Genomic DNA, 17,048 nt, shown 5'->3' with positions numbered 1-17,048 from the left:
GGAATGATCATGCGAGACATGTCCTTGCGCGCGAGGGCTTGTATTGCGTGCAGATGAGATGTCATGCGCGCGCGTAGGGTTTAAAATGAGCTCGCGAATTCCCATTTCCTCGCGTGTAGATCTGTTATCCTCTTGCGGAAGTAATTTACCGCGCCCGCCAGCATCGATGTGCGCTCGTTCTTTTAGGCATTAATTTGACGTCATAGAGGAATCAATTCGGTGTTCAAGCGCTGTCGAACTGTCCCCAAAAATGTTGGCACTCAAAAGCGTTTCCCTCCACATTTTCGTTTGTTTCGTTTATTTTTCCATGCATGCGCACCTGTGCACCAGTTATGTGCACCACTGTTTATAATATAATACACATAATTTTGTGCGAAATCTGTCACACCCACTGGAGCAACATCAATAGGGCACGCATGGAAGCACACATCTTGCATTTATTTATTATTTTTTATAAACAGGACTCTATTTGGATCGGAAGAATTCAGAGAGCGATTTTCCGAATCCAAAATGTTGAGTTGGGATATAGAGTGAGAGAAAAGGACCACCCGTCTCAAGCTCCGCTTAACTCTTTAACTTAAACTGCAATCCACATGACCAAAATCCACCACCACTGCCTCGGCAAACACGGGATATCGAATCACAGGACACAGATGTCTGAACCTCATCCCTCGAGATGAGAGCCAGGCGGGAGAGGAGCTTATTAATGATACGCTCACATTAACACAGCCAGCCCCCTCAAGAACTGACTGAGCCTGCTCTGCTCCCAAATAAACAACACAGAGACGCTGTGAATCATCCTCATAATAAAGCAGTGTCACATCATCACACGCTCTCTATATTCTGATTATACAGATTAACTCCTGTCAATAATGTCATTCACACATAAGTTTACAATTTTGTGGTTTTTCACAGACACGCACTCAACAAACATACAAAACTCACGACATGCAATTCGTCTATTTACGGTCTCTGTGATGCGATACACTATTGGCAACTAAGTCACGATATGTATCCTGATACAGAGGCCACCATACCATATCACGATATGGGTCTGCAATAAATTTCACCTCAGCAGAATTTAGTATAACAGCTGTTTATTAAACACTGCATACTATAGTGCCGTAGACATAGACCGTAACTTCGTTTTTGGTCGAAAATGAGTTATTTATATTTTTGGCACATTCAAGACCTCCTTTATCATGTGGATGAGTATCTTGAATCAATTCTGTTGTTTTTTCGAAAAAAAAAATGAGTTGTCTTAACAGTAACTTCCAAAAGCCCATGAGAAACCAAGGCAGAACACCGTAACTCCAGTTACCGCTCTTTGGCTTTGTTTTGGAATGCTCAAATTGAGTTACGGTACGGATATGAAGTTACTGTGCCGGTGTTCTACCTACCAGATTGTACGGTTATCTGCCTTTGTTTTACTGTCCATTAAAATTAAAATTACGGTGTAGCCTGTGTACTTCGTACAGCTGCCATCTGTCCCTCTAACTTCTGATGTCCTCAGAGCTTTTGTCCTGCACAAATGCATCAGAACATTTAGTATGGTCTGAAACCGCTCCATCGACAAACGTGCGATATCGATCGCGAAGGATTATGCAGAGTTGACAGAAAAATGTTACACATGCCGTAGCAGATGAATACAACAAAGAACTAAAGCCCCGCCTCATCCAGTTCGGGTACCGGACCTGGTTGAAACACTCATGCATCTAGCTGGCAGAGTGCCAAAACTTCGCCGGCACCTTCAGCACCGCCCTAAACACGATCGAGCCAACGTTGGACTAATATATCTATGGAGGTATTTTGTCATGTCAAATGTATTAATAATGCCATCAGAATGCAACCAAAGCACAGGATAACAATAAGTAAATAGCTATAAATAATTGTAAATCATACAAAATAAATACCATGATCACTAGATTTTATACAGGTGTTACTATAATGATTTTGTTAATGGTGATCAGCAACCAAATATTGATAATGTGGAAGTTACTGCCTTTTGCCTTGGCATGACTTCTCAATTTTTGCTGACAATACAAAGGCAGAGTACAGTAACTTTAAAACAGTGGTCAAAAGTCAAGTTTGAGCTCAAGATTTTTTTATGTATATAATTTTCATTACTAAAACATCTATTTGCCAGATTTCCAGTGACCTACCTATAATTAATTTGGCGGGACAACTAAAAATCTTTAAAGTCATTTTTCTCAGTTCCGCACTCTAGCAACTTAAGGTCTTTTGCTTTTCTAGGGCAGTCTAGGCAGTCGCACTTTGTATTAAGAAGGGCCTCTGTAACACTGTATAACAATATAGGTCATCTCTCTCAGGCCCGTAAATAAACACAAACTTGATGTACTTCACTTTTCTGTGAATAGAATATCGAACAAGAGGTCACTAAACTGCAAGCTTACTGGTGTTTTCAGAAAGCCAGCACTTTTATCCATAGTGGAGACAGCCCGCATGGACATGGTTGCCAGGTTGAGAAAAGTAAGTAAAACACTTTCCGTATTGCGCAAATGTGAAGCTCTGATTGAGGGATTATGTGTCTTGATATCAGGCAACCCCAGTTATGTTCCTCTGCGGGTCAGATTAAAACTTGTTCTAGCCTATAAATTAAATTCTATTAATTAATTTCAGCACATTTTCACTCCGTTTTAAATGCTGTTCTTGTATTCAAATCGAGCGGCGTCCACTGCTGCGCACGTGTTACAGTTAATAATATGCGTAGTAATTGTGTCATGTGCTTTTGTTATGTGTTAGTTTTTTTTAATTATATTTAGCCTCAGTTGTAGTAATTTTAGTACTTCAGCTTCAACAGTCAGTAGCAGAGGCAACATTTTGTTACAATTATGGTCTTGTTTTTTTTACTTTTTTAAGTTTAATGACTTATGTTGAAGTGTTGTCTCTGTTCCTATTGTTCTGTTGTTTCACTACCTGTGTTCAGTTCAGTTTTCCTTTGTTTCCTTAGCTGGCTTGTTTGTTGACAGTTACCCTTGTTGTTCCCATAGCGATTAATTACCTTCACCTGTCCCTTGTTAGCCTGTTGTTATCTTGTGTATTTTTATACTAGTGTTTTCTGTGTTCATTGTCAGGTCTTGTCCTAATATGGATGTGTTGGTGTGCTCAGTTCTGCTTCTCTGGTACCGTCCTGAACTCTTAAATCTGTACCTGACCAGAATCACTTCTTGCCAGACGTGCATAATTATATATATTTTTTAAAACCCGATCCGAAAAGACCCGATAAAACCAGAGTCCAACCCAACAGCATTTATTTTCGAACCCGACTGGACCCGAATGTAAATGGCATTAACGTGTCAGGAAAAATCCTGTGTCTAGCTGACTGATTTGGCCGCTGCTCCATTGCTTTCATTTATTAATTATTGCCTGCCAGAGGGATAGGATACAATATATTTCTGAGTTTGGCTTTCAATTGTGACCAGTGGATTGAAAAAAATTAACGTGATAGCTCGATAAAAATGTAATCGATAACCAAATAATCATGGATTTGCTAATGTTGTCTGCAATGCTATTTACCTCATCTCAAGCAAAGGGCTTCTTCACACAAATGAACATGTAGCATGATGAAGAGAGTGGCTTTTCCTGATGGATCTCAAAGCTATAGGATGGATTTCTGTGTGCGATTTCTGTGACACTCGTCAAAGTTTTGGACCTGAATGCTAATAACCATGGAAATGCGTCATTACTGTCTGTAAATATCTCTTAACAACACAAGAATGCAATCACTAGTACCCCTAAGACTTCCTGTTAATAAAGTATCTGGTAAGAATCTATACCATATTAACAATGCATTAAATCACATTACACATTAATAAACCACAATAAATAAATAAATAAATAAATAAAATAAAAACAAATTAAGTGATGTCTCATGTCTCAAGTCAAGTGAATTACGGGTCATTGGACAGGCGTCCAATCACAACTGACTTCCGGAAAAGGGGAAGTAACCAATGACATTTGAGGTAAATTTAAATTTGACATTTAAGTCCCGCCCCTCGACTAAAAAATAAATAAATAAAATAAATGTGTTCGAGCGAGCAAAAGCAGCAGGTGAGAGAAGATCAAGCACGAGAGCGTGGGGAATGATCATGCGAGACATGTCCTTGCGCGCGAGGGCTTGTATTGCGTGCAGATGAGATGTCATGCGCGCGCGTAGGGTTTAAAATGAGCTCGCGAATTCCCATTTCCTCGCGTGTAGATCTGTTATCCTCTTGCGGAAGTAATTTACCGCGCCCGCCAGCATCGATGTGCGCTCGTTCTTTTAGGCATTAATTTGACGTCATAGAGGAATCAATTCGGTGTTCAAGCGCTGTCGAACTGTCCCCAAAAATGTTGGCACTCAAAAGCGTTTCCCTCCACATTTTCGTTTGTTTCGTTTATTTTTCCATGCATGCGCACCTGTGCACCAGTTATGTGCACCACTGTTTATAATATAATACACATAATTTTGTGCGAAATCTGTCACACCCACTGGAGCAACATCAATAGGGCACGCATGGAAGCACACATCTTGCATTTATTTATTATTTTTTATAAACAGGACTCTATTTGGATCGGAAGAATTCAGAGAGCGATTTTCCGAATCCAAAATGTTGAGTTGGGATATAGAGTGAGAGAAAAGGACCACCCGTCTCAAGCTCCGCTTAACTCTTTAACTTAAACTGCAATCCACATGACCAAAATCCACCACCACTGCCTCGGCAAACACGGGATATCGAATCACAGGACACAGATGTCTGAACCTCATCCCTCGAGATGAGAGCCAGGCGGGAGAGGAGCTTATTAATGATACGCTCACATTAACACAGCCAGCCCCCTCAAGAACTGACTGAGCCTGCTCTGCTCCCAAATAAACAACACAGAGACGCTGTGAATCATCCTCATAATAAAGCAGTGTCACATCATCACACGCTCTCTATATTCTGATTATACAGATTAACTCCTGTCAATAATGTCATTCACACATAAGTTTACAATTTTGTGGTTTTTCACAGACACGCACTCAACAAACATACAAAACTCACGACATGCAATTCGTCTATTTACGGTCTCTGTGATGCGATACACTATTGGCAACTAAGTCACGATATGTATCCTGATACAGAGGCCACCATACCATATCACGATATGGGTCTGCAATAAATTTCACCTCAGCAGAATTTAGTATAACAGCTGTTTATTAAACACTGCATACTATAGTGCCGTAGACATAGACCGTAACTTCGTTTTTGGTCGAAAATGAGTTATTTATATTTTTGGCACATTCAAGACCTCCTTTATCATGTGGATGAGTATCTTGAATCAATTCTGTTGTTTTTTCGAAAAAAAAAATGAGTTGTCTTAACAGTAACTTCCAAAAGCCCATGAGAAACCAAGGCAGAACACCGTAACTCCAGTTACCGCTCTTTGGCTTTGTTTTGGAATGCTCAAATTGAGTTACGGTACGGATATGAAGTTACTGTGCCGGTGTTCTACCTACCAGATTGTACGGTTATCTGCCTTTGTTTTACTGTCCATTAAAATTAAAATTACGGTGTAGCCTGTGTACTTCGTACAGCTGCCATCTGTCCCTCTAACTTCTGATGTCCTCAGAGCTTTTGTCCTGCACAAATGCATCAGAACATTTAGTATGGTCTGAAACCGCTCCATCGACAAACGTGCGATATCGATCGCGAAGGATTATGCAGAGTTGACAGAAAAATGTTACACATGCCGTAGCAGATGAATACAACAAAGAACTAAAGCCCCGCCTCATCCAGTTCGGGTACCGGACCTGGTTGAAACACTCATGCATCTAGCTGGCAGAGTGCCAAAACTTCGCCGGCACCTTCAGCACCGCCCTAAACACGATCGAGCCAACGTTGGACTAATATATCTATGGAGGTATTTTGTCATGTCAAATGTATTAATAATGCCATCAGAATGCAACCAAAGCACAGGATAACAATAAGTAAATAGCTATAAATAATTGTAAATCATACAAAATAAATACCATGATCACTAGATTTTATACAGGTGTTACTATAATGATTTTGTTAATGGTGATCAGCAACCAAATATTGATAATGTGGAAGTTACTGCCTTTTGCCTTGGCATGACTTCTCAATTTTTGCTGACAATACAAAGGCAGAGTACAGTAACTTTAAAACAGTGGTCAAAAGTCAAGTTTGAGCTCAAGATTTTTTTATGTATATAATTTTCATTACTAAAACATCTATTTGCCAGATTTCCAGTGACCTACCTATAATTAATTTGGCGGGACAACTAAAAATCTTTAAAGTCATTTTTCTCAGTTCCGCACTCTAGCAACTTAAGGTCTTTTGCTTTTCTAGGGCAGTCTAGGCAGTCGCACTTTGTATTAAGAAGGGCCTCTGTAACACTGTATAACAATATAGGTCATCTCTCTCAGGCCCGTAAATAAACACAAACTTGATGTACTTCACTTTTCTGTGAATAGAATATCGAACAAGAGGTCACTAAACTGCAAGCTTACTGGTGTTTTCAGAAAGCCAGCACTTTTATCCATAGTGGAGACAGCCCGCATGGACATGGTTGCCAGGTTGAGAAAAGTAAGTAAAACACTTTCCGTATTGCGCAAATGTGAAGCTCTGATTGAGGGATTATGTGTCTTGATATCAGGCAACCCCAGTTATGTTCCTCTGCGGGTCAGATTAAAACTTGTTCTAGCCTATAAATTAAATTCTATTAATTAATTTCAGCACATTTTCACTCCGTTTTAAATGCTGTTCTTGTATTCAAATCGAGCGGCGTCCACTGCTGCGCACGTGCTGCGGGATCAGTACAGAAAGCAGCTGTTTCGATTCTCGTTTTGACAAGTAGTGTGTGATGATACATCGTCGTATCGATGTATCGAACACAGCCCTAGTGTGTATAGACACATGCTTCAGACACCAGCTCATGTGAAGTGTTCCCATAGTGTCAAACCATGACGCAGATGAGTTCCACTTGAAAGGGGACTACACAGAAAAGGTCAAGCGATTTTTTCACAATAATGTTAACATGTTAACAGTATTGTTCATCATCTTGTGGCTATACATTTCAAAGAGTGAGTAATTTAATGTTTATTGATTGGCCCCATTCACTTTTATTGCATGCATCTCACTGTAATCCAGATTTTTGCCTTTTTTTAAAGGAGGGTCAAGTCAAAATCAATTTTTGTGGTAATCAACATTAAAAATGCTGTGCATTGAGCTTAAGTTGTACTGAACTCAGAATATTACTTCAACAAATTACAGAGTATTAAGACGGGAGGGAGAAAATAAAAAAGAATTGTGACAAATAAACAGGCAAAACTATCAATTAAGTTGCTATCACTTAAAGTGTCTGGCTTAAGGCTTTGCTAATTTTTGCAGATGTAGCTGATTCGTTCCACAGTAAATATTTATCTCAATGGAGTTACAATAATGTTATCTAGCAGGGGACTAAGTAAGAATATGTTATCAGGCCTTTGCTTTAATTTAACTACTTCTGTCCCAGTAGGTAGTGTGCCAGTACAACAAAGAGATTTCAAATTAAAATGCAAATAACACAGCTATCACTGTACAGCAGATAATTAGGCCTAAACAAAGCAAAGATGAGCTCTTACAAACCAAATTTTTACCACACTTTTCATCAGCTAGGTATGTGCTAGATATATGTTTACCAGTAGGCGGTCTGAATAACCATTATTCATAATTAATTCATATTGGAAAAACCAAGAAAGCAATATTTCAGAAATTATTTATCAACATCTATCGAACCTCTCTATGATGAAATCTTTGTTTTTGATTGAATGCAACAGTCATGGATTCGCATCGACAGCCACAGATCATGGTCTGCAGCATATATAATATGCACACAAACAGACACACAAAAGTCCAAAAGTACTAAGCAACAAGTAAACTTACGTTATGGATCATAAAGACAGCATAAATATAACATGAGTCTGACCCCTGCTGTTCTGTGTATTGGTTCACCAGAGCACACTGCATATATTCTCTCATTGCCAAACAAAACAATTGCAAGGACAATAGTCCAGCTGAATAATTTACATCACAGTGTTCAGCAACTTCACCAGGTTCTCGTTTCCTGCAGAGTGCTCTGAAAAAGGGCTTTGCTGAAGAGAGAACAGGCGCGAAACATCTGCTAAGACATCTGTTTGCAGGCCCCATTGTGCCCTGACTCCATGGCCTGCTGTAAGCCCACGCTATCACTCCAGTAATGACACATCCCAGTGATCCTGCGCTGCAGAGAGCCAGGGTCAGCCAGGGCTGCACTGAGGTCATCTGTCATGAACAGCACTCTTAAATACAGTAGTTTCATTTTCAGAACCATGGACAGCCGCACATTCACATTTTACTTTCAGCACCATGGACCGCCCACACTATAAGTTTAAAACTTGATTGATGCTCGTCATCTGTGAATGCTTAAATACAGAAAAAAACATTAAACTTCTTTTAACTGTAGGACGTTTGATTCCAGCACCACAGAACATAGTTGACTTTCAGCACCATGGACAGCACACTGTGTTGCTTGCACACAGGTACATTGTCATCAGTGGGTCATTTTTGTTTTTAGATGAATAGACTAAGTTATTCTAAATTTCATAAACTAGAATATGTAAATTTTTTCATCATTTGAAAAAAAAAAAAAAGTCTGAAATGAAACATTTTTAATTAGCGTCGAGGTAGTCTAAGTGTACAGCACCAAAGACGTCCAAAAACAGTAATTATCTATCACTCACTCACTGTTTCCTGATGTGATTTCTTTCTTGTTGAAAAAAAAAAAGATGTGGTTTCTTTTATTAGGGGTTCAAGCATGAAATGCTGAAACCCTATTGTAATTGTAAGGATTCGTAAAACGCATCGTGCAGGCCAAACCGTAAGGCCTAGAGACTTGAAACCTGGCCAGATGGTAGGACTCAATTTGGGGACAACCTATCAGAGTATGACCCCAATTGGCCCATAGGTGGCGCTACAGCAACCAAAAGTACAACATTGATCATAACTCTTAGACCGTTTGACCCAGACTCAAGTGTCTTACACCGTGATCCCTGGCTTAAGGCGGACAAAATGGCTATCTCCAATTTCGATTTAGGCAGGAAAAAATTTCTGCTATGTCCCATTTTGTCCAAAACCTACTTTTGCGAACTAGTCCCTGGTTTTTCGCCCGATCGGAACCAGACCAGTCTAGGACAATTCTCTGAACTCTCTAGATCAATAATTAGCGAAAAAAAGTTTAACTTTTGCATTTGGATGACTGTAATAGGGTCATTTATAAAATGGGCATGGTAAAATACACTAAAAAGCCTATAAATCCTAAAAGAAAACTCAGAACTTCACAAAAAGCATATGTGAGCATATATAACATAACATCATTAACAAGTGTGCAAAATTTTATGGAGATCGGACGATAGGTGAAGCTATAACTGTTAAAAAGCTTTAAAACCATATATTTATGGTACATTGCCTGTATTGGCTGCAAATGGTGTTTTCCATCTATTATGTCAGTGGTTACATGCTTGCTAAATAAACTTTATACTTTATAACTTTTGATGCTTTTGTGCTTAAAAACCTTAAAGGCCTTAATAGCTTGAACCCCGATAAATGCTGCTTGCAGCTTTAATTATTATTAATATTGAAGAAAGACTCTACCGTGAAAAGGAAAAGGGAAACTATTTTATAGATTCATGAGTTTCTCCATAACCACTCTGGAAATGAGTTAATGACTGCACTGTCAAGCAAAGTGATACAATACAAAAATCTTTTTCTCTCCACTTGTCTAACTTAGCTGCCCTATGTCATACATTTCATAGTCATACTTTCTGGATGATCTAAATAAAGGTTTGATGAGAGTATAAAGTGTTAATGCCATCTTAATAAGGTTACAGTTTCACAAGAGACACTGTTGCAGACACTTACCATCTCTGGAGTTTTCTTGAGAAAACGGGTTCCCACCTGGGTTCAGGGTCACACCAAAGGTCTTATTCCCAAACGAGGCATCACAGGGATCCACATAGAGAAGAGAGCCACCAAACCCCACCTCTGCCAGTAGAGAGAGCTGTGGAGAGATGAGAAAACTCTAAATACAAGGCAATTTTGAACTTACAAAATTTGAACTTACTGGTCAAAGGTTTGGGGACGTTTAAAGTATTTTATGTTCAACCAAGGCATTTATTTAAACAAAAACACAGTAAAATAGATTTTTTTTTTGTTAAAATGTTTCTATTTTACAGAAGCATTTTCACTAGTGGTTGTAGACATTTGGACCCCACAGGATATGAATATAACATTTGGTACTGTGCTTCGACTAAGAAATAGTGTGCAATCCAAATAGTTAGTGGGAGTCAGTGAGTCAAGGTCTCTTGAGTTTACTAGTTCTCTCTGGCCCCTGGTGTGGGTGGACAATATCATAATAGCAAGAGTAATTAATGATCTATCTGTGCCATCTCAGTCTGTGTGAGTATCTGAGTGTGTTTGGCGTAACAGCTGGGAGCGCTGGGCAGCTCTTCTCACTATAGCTTCCAACAGCTCTGCTAAATTAGCCAAACCACAGTATCTATCACATCACCTCAACTAGTCAGGAATGGAGGAATTCAAATGTATCTTTATGAAAACCACAATATAACAATATATATTTATATATAGATTTACAGATTTGTACAGATTTCCTGTTTCCAAAATAAATAAATAAATAAATAAATAAATAAATAAATATATAAATATATATATATATATATATATATACATACACACACACACACACACAACCAAGAAGACAACCGTGTCAGTGATGGCCATGATGAAATATGAGGCATGTGATGTGGGAAAGCAAACTATTAGTATTACTTATCTGATATATTATCTGAAAATAATATTTTATTGCAGTCATTTAATTCAATATATTTGGGTAAATTATGCAAAAAGGATGGAAGTATTATTCTACATTCTGTATGTAATTCGAAAATGCTAAAATACTACTTTTTTAATAGATGAAGAAGGTTTTAAAACTGTCACTTCTACAGAATGCCATTATAGATGAAACATAATTTAAGATGTGGATATGTTCATGTTTCAGAAAGATTACAGAGGTTTCCTGTTATGCCTGCATATCCACTGTTAGTAGACAAGTGAAATAAACAAGGGAGAGTGAAAAGTGTGTTTAAGATAGTTTATTTTCTAAGAGTCCACAGGGCCAAAAGTGTCCATAGTTGAAGAAACACCCACATAAAAATCAATGACCTCAATGTAGAGCAAATAATTCTCAACTTGACTAAATTTGAACTGCATACTCCTTTCTTCAGGGGTAAAGAATGAGGATGTTTCTGTCTTACATGGCAGACATTTATATCATCTGAGTCACTGTTCAAAGGTCCCTGTTTGCCTTGAACATCTAGTCGAAAATCTCACTAATGACGGCATATACCATATGCGCAGCAGCACATCATTTATGCTGATCGTGCCAGCCGTGTCAGCGGTTAGACTGTGTCAAACAGACGGGCACATTTGGTGCGAAGGCAGATGCACCACTGGGTGTTGTGCAAATGAAACTCCCTAGCACCTGACATCCATATGAAAAGCCAGCCAGAACCCAGTCCCCATGCACGATAAAGATAATTAGGCTTGTAACAGGCTTGGAAATCTTTTTCTTTTCAATACGGGTGTTGTTAGATAGCAATCAACACCTTGTATGTATTTCGGTTGCTTGGGAGTGTCAGCTTATGATGCTGCCATGGATCATGCTTCTTGCTAAATGCCAACAAGAGCCAACAACTTGTCCTTCACGGGAATACAGAGGACCACAACTAAACACACAGCACTTGACATTTACTTACAGTCTCTAATACACACAGCGTCTCAAAGAGGATCAAGAGGAAATTAGCCAATAATCTTCCTGCCACTAATTTTTTTAATTACTTTTTTGTAGGGTTGCCATTATTAAATTCACTGAAATTAAATCCGTTCATGTTAATTTGTTCCATTATTGCTTTTCCCAAACCTGTAATTACAACTGATCACTAATTACTTCAACCCAAACAAATTATTAAAGATACTAAAATTATATACAGCAAACGAGTATGTTTATAAATGTCAAGGAACTACATTTAAAGGCCTCAAAAAACATTTGCTGTTAATTTACTCACCCTCAGGCCATCCCAGATGTAGGAGACTTTTTCTTTGGTTGAACAATAAGAAGATTTTTTGTTGAAACCATGATTTCACAAATCCTTGGTGATTCGTATTTAATGCAAGTCAATGTCTACCGTCACTTTGAGGGTCAAAATATTTACAGGCAATATGTACATATTTATGAGGTCTTATTAACCGAAACAATTATACTGTTGAAGAAATTGAACATTATTATCTGTAATCAACACCCTCGGCGAACGGTCCTGAGCGCATTCACATCAGTCTGAAAGCGTGTTTCATGTCGCATAAAGATGTGCAGGAACTCAAACGTTGAGAATCTTTGAAAAGTCAATCTTACCGATTGAGATCACGCATATGTAGGTTGATGCATCAATGATAAGCACAAGTAAGTATGATTTTGATGAACAACACAACACATGCGTCCTCCTTCTCAGTTGTAAACAAACACCGCATCAGCTCACGAGTGAGTTTGCTTCCACACATGTCATTATGTGACAGGAAGCTCGCGCTTCAGACTGTTGTGAATGTGCTCAGGATCGTTTGCAGCGGCTGTGAATTTCAGGCATGTTTCTTGCATAGACCGATCGTTTTGCTTAATAAGACCTCAATGTATCGTCAGGAGCCACGGGTATTACTTTTGTTTTGCGTGAATGTAAGTCTTTACCACAATCTTAATGAATTTCTTTTTTTTTTTTACTTAAAATATGAATTTTAGGAATATTAATAAAAATACCAATAGTATAAATATGGATACACATTTTATTTAAGGTAATCTAACAAAGAATTGTATAATACATTGTGCAAATATACATTTTACACAATTATTTTCAATTTCTATTTTACACTGTGTGTGTGTGTGTGTGTGTGTGTGTGTGTGTGTGTCGTGCTGGCAAAATAAGTCGGAATGCCCACAGGCTAATTATGAGCTACATGCAAAACAAGTGAAAAATGTCAGTTTTGGTAGAATTTGAGGTTTTCAAATGAGCTCATTAAGCCCTCGCCTAACAATCCCAATGCTCCAAATAGCAATTAAACATAAAAAAGTATCTTTATCTGTACATTTTCTGAGAGGAGTACCTTTCGCGCGATCTGATTATGTCTTAAATGAACGTTTGAAACGTATTACCACTAGCCCATGAAAGCACACAAGTTACAGTCGCGGGATCTATGGATTTATTCACATGAAAATTCTCGGCACTAACATACAGTAGATCTCATTAAATGGCAAATTAAACCCAGTGCACTATTGAAATTGATTTCTTGACATCGGAATGTAATTTTTTCCGAAAATTGTTATTGTACACATATATTGTACATAAAATTATGCTACTGGTTGGAGATGTGTGTTCGATTGCTCAAGTTTTATTGCGTTTTTTTATTCCCAACTGTACATTGGTTAGGAATTAAATGACTAGAATTTATTCACACCTCTACTATTGAATCCAACGTATCACCAGCACTCCCATGGTGCTGTCAAGTACGACTTGCAGTCTGTGAGGTAAACTAAACGCTATTGGCTATATGAAAAGGGGGAGGAGCCATTCAATATGTCCCACCTTAGGTTCCTGTTTCAGTGGAAATGACGTCAACGCATCATATACATATACGTGTATACAAAGCTGCGCGTTTCAAGGCACTTCAGTGGGCCTTTAAGGTATGGTTGCTAGGTGATTTTGTTTTGGAACCTTCAGAAAATTTTAGCCCAGTTTTTCTCAAAATTGACTTTGCTGACTCTATCGACTTCAAACAGGGGTAGATCAGTCATTTGGTTTAGTCTTATCCAAAAAAATCATACATCATTTTGAAGTTTTTTTTTTTTTTTTAATACAGAATGAAATGAAGGATGAAAATAACAATAACTCACCTTTGAAAATTTGCCCGATGTGACACATTTTGCCAGCAGGGGTCACATATCAAATCAGTAAGTGGAATATATATATATATATATATATATATATATATATATATATATATATATATACAGTATATTCCATAACGCAATTTGGATATATATATATATATATATATATATATATATATATATATATATATATATATATATATATACTTACTGATTCGATCTAATTTATTTCAAAGTGGAATTTTTACTTAAATGTTGCTACTTTTACTCAATTACATAAATTATTTTAGTTTTTAGTGCCATTTAGTGCAAATTGTTTCAAGTTTAATGCTGTTGCCCTGATTGAGGCTTACTGTAATTCACTCAAAAAAAAAAAAAAAAAAAAAAACACTTTTCTTGTTCCAGTAAAGAGTTTGTCCTATATATCTACATGTAGGCCTAGTTTCTATAGCCTTGTTTCAAAATCTAGTTTTGAGGGTGACATTAGCGTTATTTCAGAAAAAAAAATCTGTTCATATCTGTTGATTTACTCAGGGGAGACATTTACGTGAAAATACATGAAATGTGTATACTCCTAAAATATTTCCATTTCAGCACCTTCAGGGAAGGACAGGAACATCCGCGCACCCTGGGGAAATCTGCTGAAGAGTAGGGAAAACAGAGAAGCAAATAGAACGACACCAACAGAACCAAGACAGCAACGTTGGAAAAGGCTGTTCTCTGCTAAGTGTACACTTGTTGATCATATTATGTTAATGACTCAATGGACACATTCACTACAGAACTTCTTGCATTAAACAGCCTGTTTTGCAGCTATATGTGATATAGCTGTTTGAGACTATATTCTAAGGATTCTAAGTACAATTCTAAGATCAGGATTGAGAATTGAAAGGGTTTTTGGAGCTATACTTGAGATATTGGTTTGCTGTTTGTTATGAATGTCGCATGCTGCAAAGCATAAACATCAGGAGCCATAATTCTTGTTTTACTGTGAAGGAAGACAAAAAAGTACCCTATAAACCTTTCAAAATCTTATAAAAGTGTTTCTGCCAAGAGTCAAATTTGCATTATTATCTACATTTGGACTGTGTGAGAGTGAGCTGTGTCAGCACAGGAGCGTGCATTGCGACAGAGATTGTAGATTAAGGTCTCGGATCAAAAGTGCCATCATTCTCTAGGCTAATTATCTGAAGAGGAGCAGTCAAAAAGCTTGATCTTCGCAGACTGAGAGTAAGCACTCGCTTTAAAGAAAATCAATAACTCTTCCCAAACAAATGACAGCTAAGAGTGCCTGGTACAGGGCTAGAATTCAAATCAAGAGTCTATTGGTCCTAAAAGTCACTGTTACCTTCATCACACAGTCATAACAATTGAATCTGCAGTATGCTGATGAACGTAAGGCACTTTCTGTCAACATTCAGTGAATATTAATGAAAACTAAAACTAAAATATAAAACCATTAGTTCTCCATGTTATAATATTGCATGTTTTGCAAAAGAAAGGTATCAGAACATCTTTTCATGAATTATGTTTAATTATTTGAGAGAAATAATTTCAATGATGACCTATTTAAATGCAAAAGAAGCCATGGACACTTACTGTATTGCATTGCTACACTCATGTAAAGACATAGAAACAGGAAATTATAGATGTAACGTCTAAAGATTCTCGTCTGTTTTCAGATTCTAAATGCTTTTATTCATGCGTCCTTGATGATGGAAAGCACTTTGTGAGAGAAGTTGAGTACATTGAGGTCAAATCTTACATCATTTACATTTATTCATTTAAGTGAATTCCATAACAAAAAAATATATATATATTGATAAACTTTCTGTGTTTTGTTGGATAATCAAATCAGGAGAATATTGAATAGTTACACTCTTCACTGAAAATAATATCCTAAAACAAATTAATTAATACATAAAGGCCCGGTTTCACAGACAGGGCTTAGACTAAGCCAGGATTAGACCATAGATCAATTAGGACATTTAAGTAATTTTTATAAACATGCTTAGAAAAAAACATTACCGATGTGCATCTTAAAACTAAAAAGGCACTGATATATTTTTAAGATCAGTCAGTGCAAGTTTATTTCAGTGGAAACAGCTCAGACTTACATTTTAGTCTAGGACTAGTCTTAAGCCCTGTCTGTGAAACCAGGGGTATATGTGATACTGCTTGTCACATTGGTTTGGGTTTTGTTTGTGTTCACTGCTTTTATTTTGAAATTCTCATGTGAGTCATGTGACTCCCTGGCCCTCTTGTGCTTCCCTTGTCTTATGTGTCATGTTCTGATTGGTTGATTGTCTTGATTGTTCACAGGTGTTTCTTGTTAGTCTTGTTGTATAAATAGCCCTAATGTTTCCACTGTATCTTGTCTAGCTTTGTCTGTGTAACTGCTGTTGGTGAGTTTATTGTTCAGGTTTAAGGTAATGTTTTGTACCATGCCAAGTCTTTGTTTATTTTTGTATCTGCTCATGTTTGGATTTAATAAAGTTGCAATTGGGTTCATCTACACTTGCCTTCAGTGGACTTTATTACACTGCTTTGCAGGAGGAATATGAAAATAAGTGTTTGCACAAATGGAAAATCTTGTCATTTACTCAACCTCATGCCAGTACGAACCCATACGACTTTATAAACCATGAAACACAAAGATGAGAGTATGTCGATTGTAACTGCTGAAGCACCAAAAGCCACATAAACTACCATAACAGTTCCAATCAACTCTTTTCCAAGGCTTTTGAAGTCATGTGACTACTTTGTGTGAAAAACAGGCCGCAATTCAAACACGTATTCACACAAAATCTTGTGTTCAAAAAATGCACATTCAATTCTATATAAGGACAAGAAGGCGGAGAAGAAACACGCTACTTGCATCATCAACAAATGAAGGAGGTTTGAGAACAAGGGATGTCACATTTACAGATAATACAGACAGAGAACCCCTGCTAAACTCCTGAAAACTACTGAGGGGAGAACATGAAATACAAAGACAACAAAACCAACAGGTTTCT

The 17,048-nt window shown here is 37.6% G+C and overlaps 1 protein-coding gene across 1 annotated transcript in view; it reads right to left on the bottom strand.

Annotated features, from left to right (window-relative positions):
• The window catches only part of naaladl2 (N-acetylated alpha-linked acidic dipeptidase like 2), a 295,368-nt gene that overhangs the window by 139,591 nt on the left and 138,729 nt on the right, over positions 1–17,048 (bottom strand). The window contains exon 5 of the mRNA XM_079856568.1: positions 9,942–10,080. Within this exon, the coding sequence (XP_079712694.1) occupies positions 9,942–10,080 (139 nt within the window). The remainder of the gene's footprint in view (positions 1–9,941; positions 10,081–17,048) is intronic.

The sequence above is a fragment of the Squalius cephalus genome, assembly GCF_949319135.1.
Source record: "Squalius cephalus genome assembly, chromosome: 22".
In the NCBI taxonomy this organism is placed as follows: domain Eukaryota; kingdom Metazoa; phylum Chordata; class Actinopteri; order Cypriniformes; family Leuciscidae; genus Squalius; species Squalius cephalus.
Note: the sequence above shows the minus strand (reverse complement) of the source record. Positions and strands in the feature narration are given on the sequence as shown.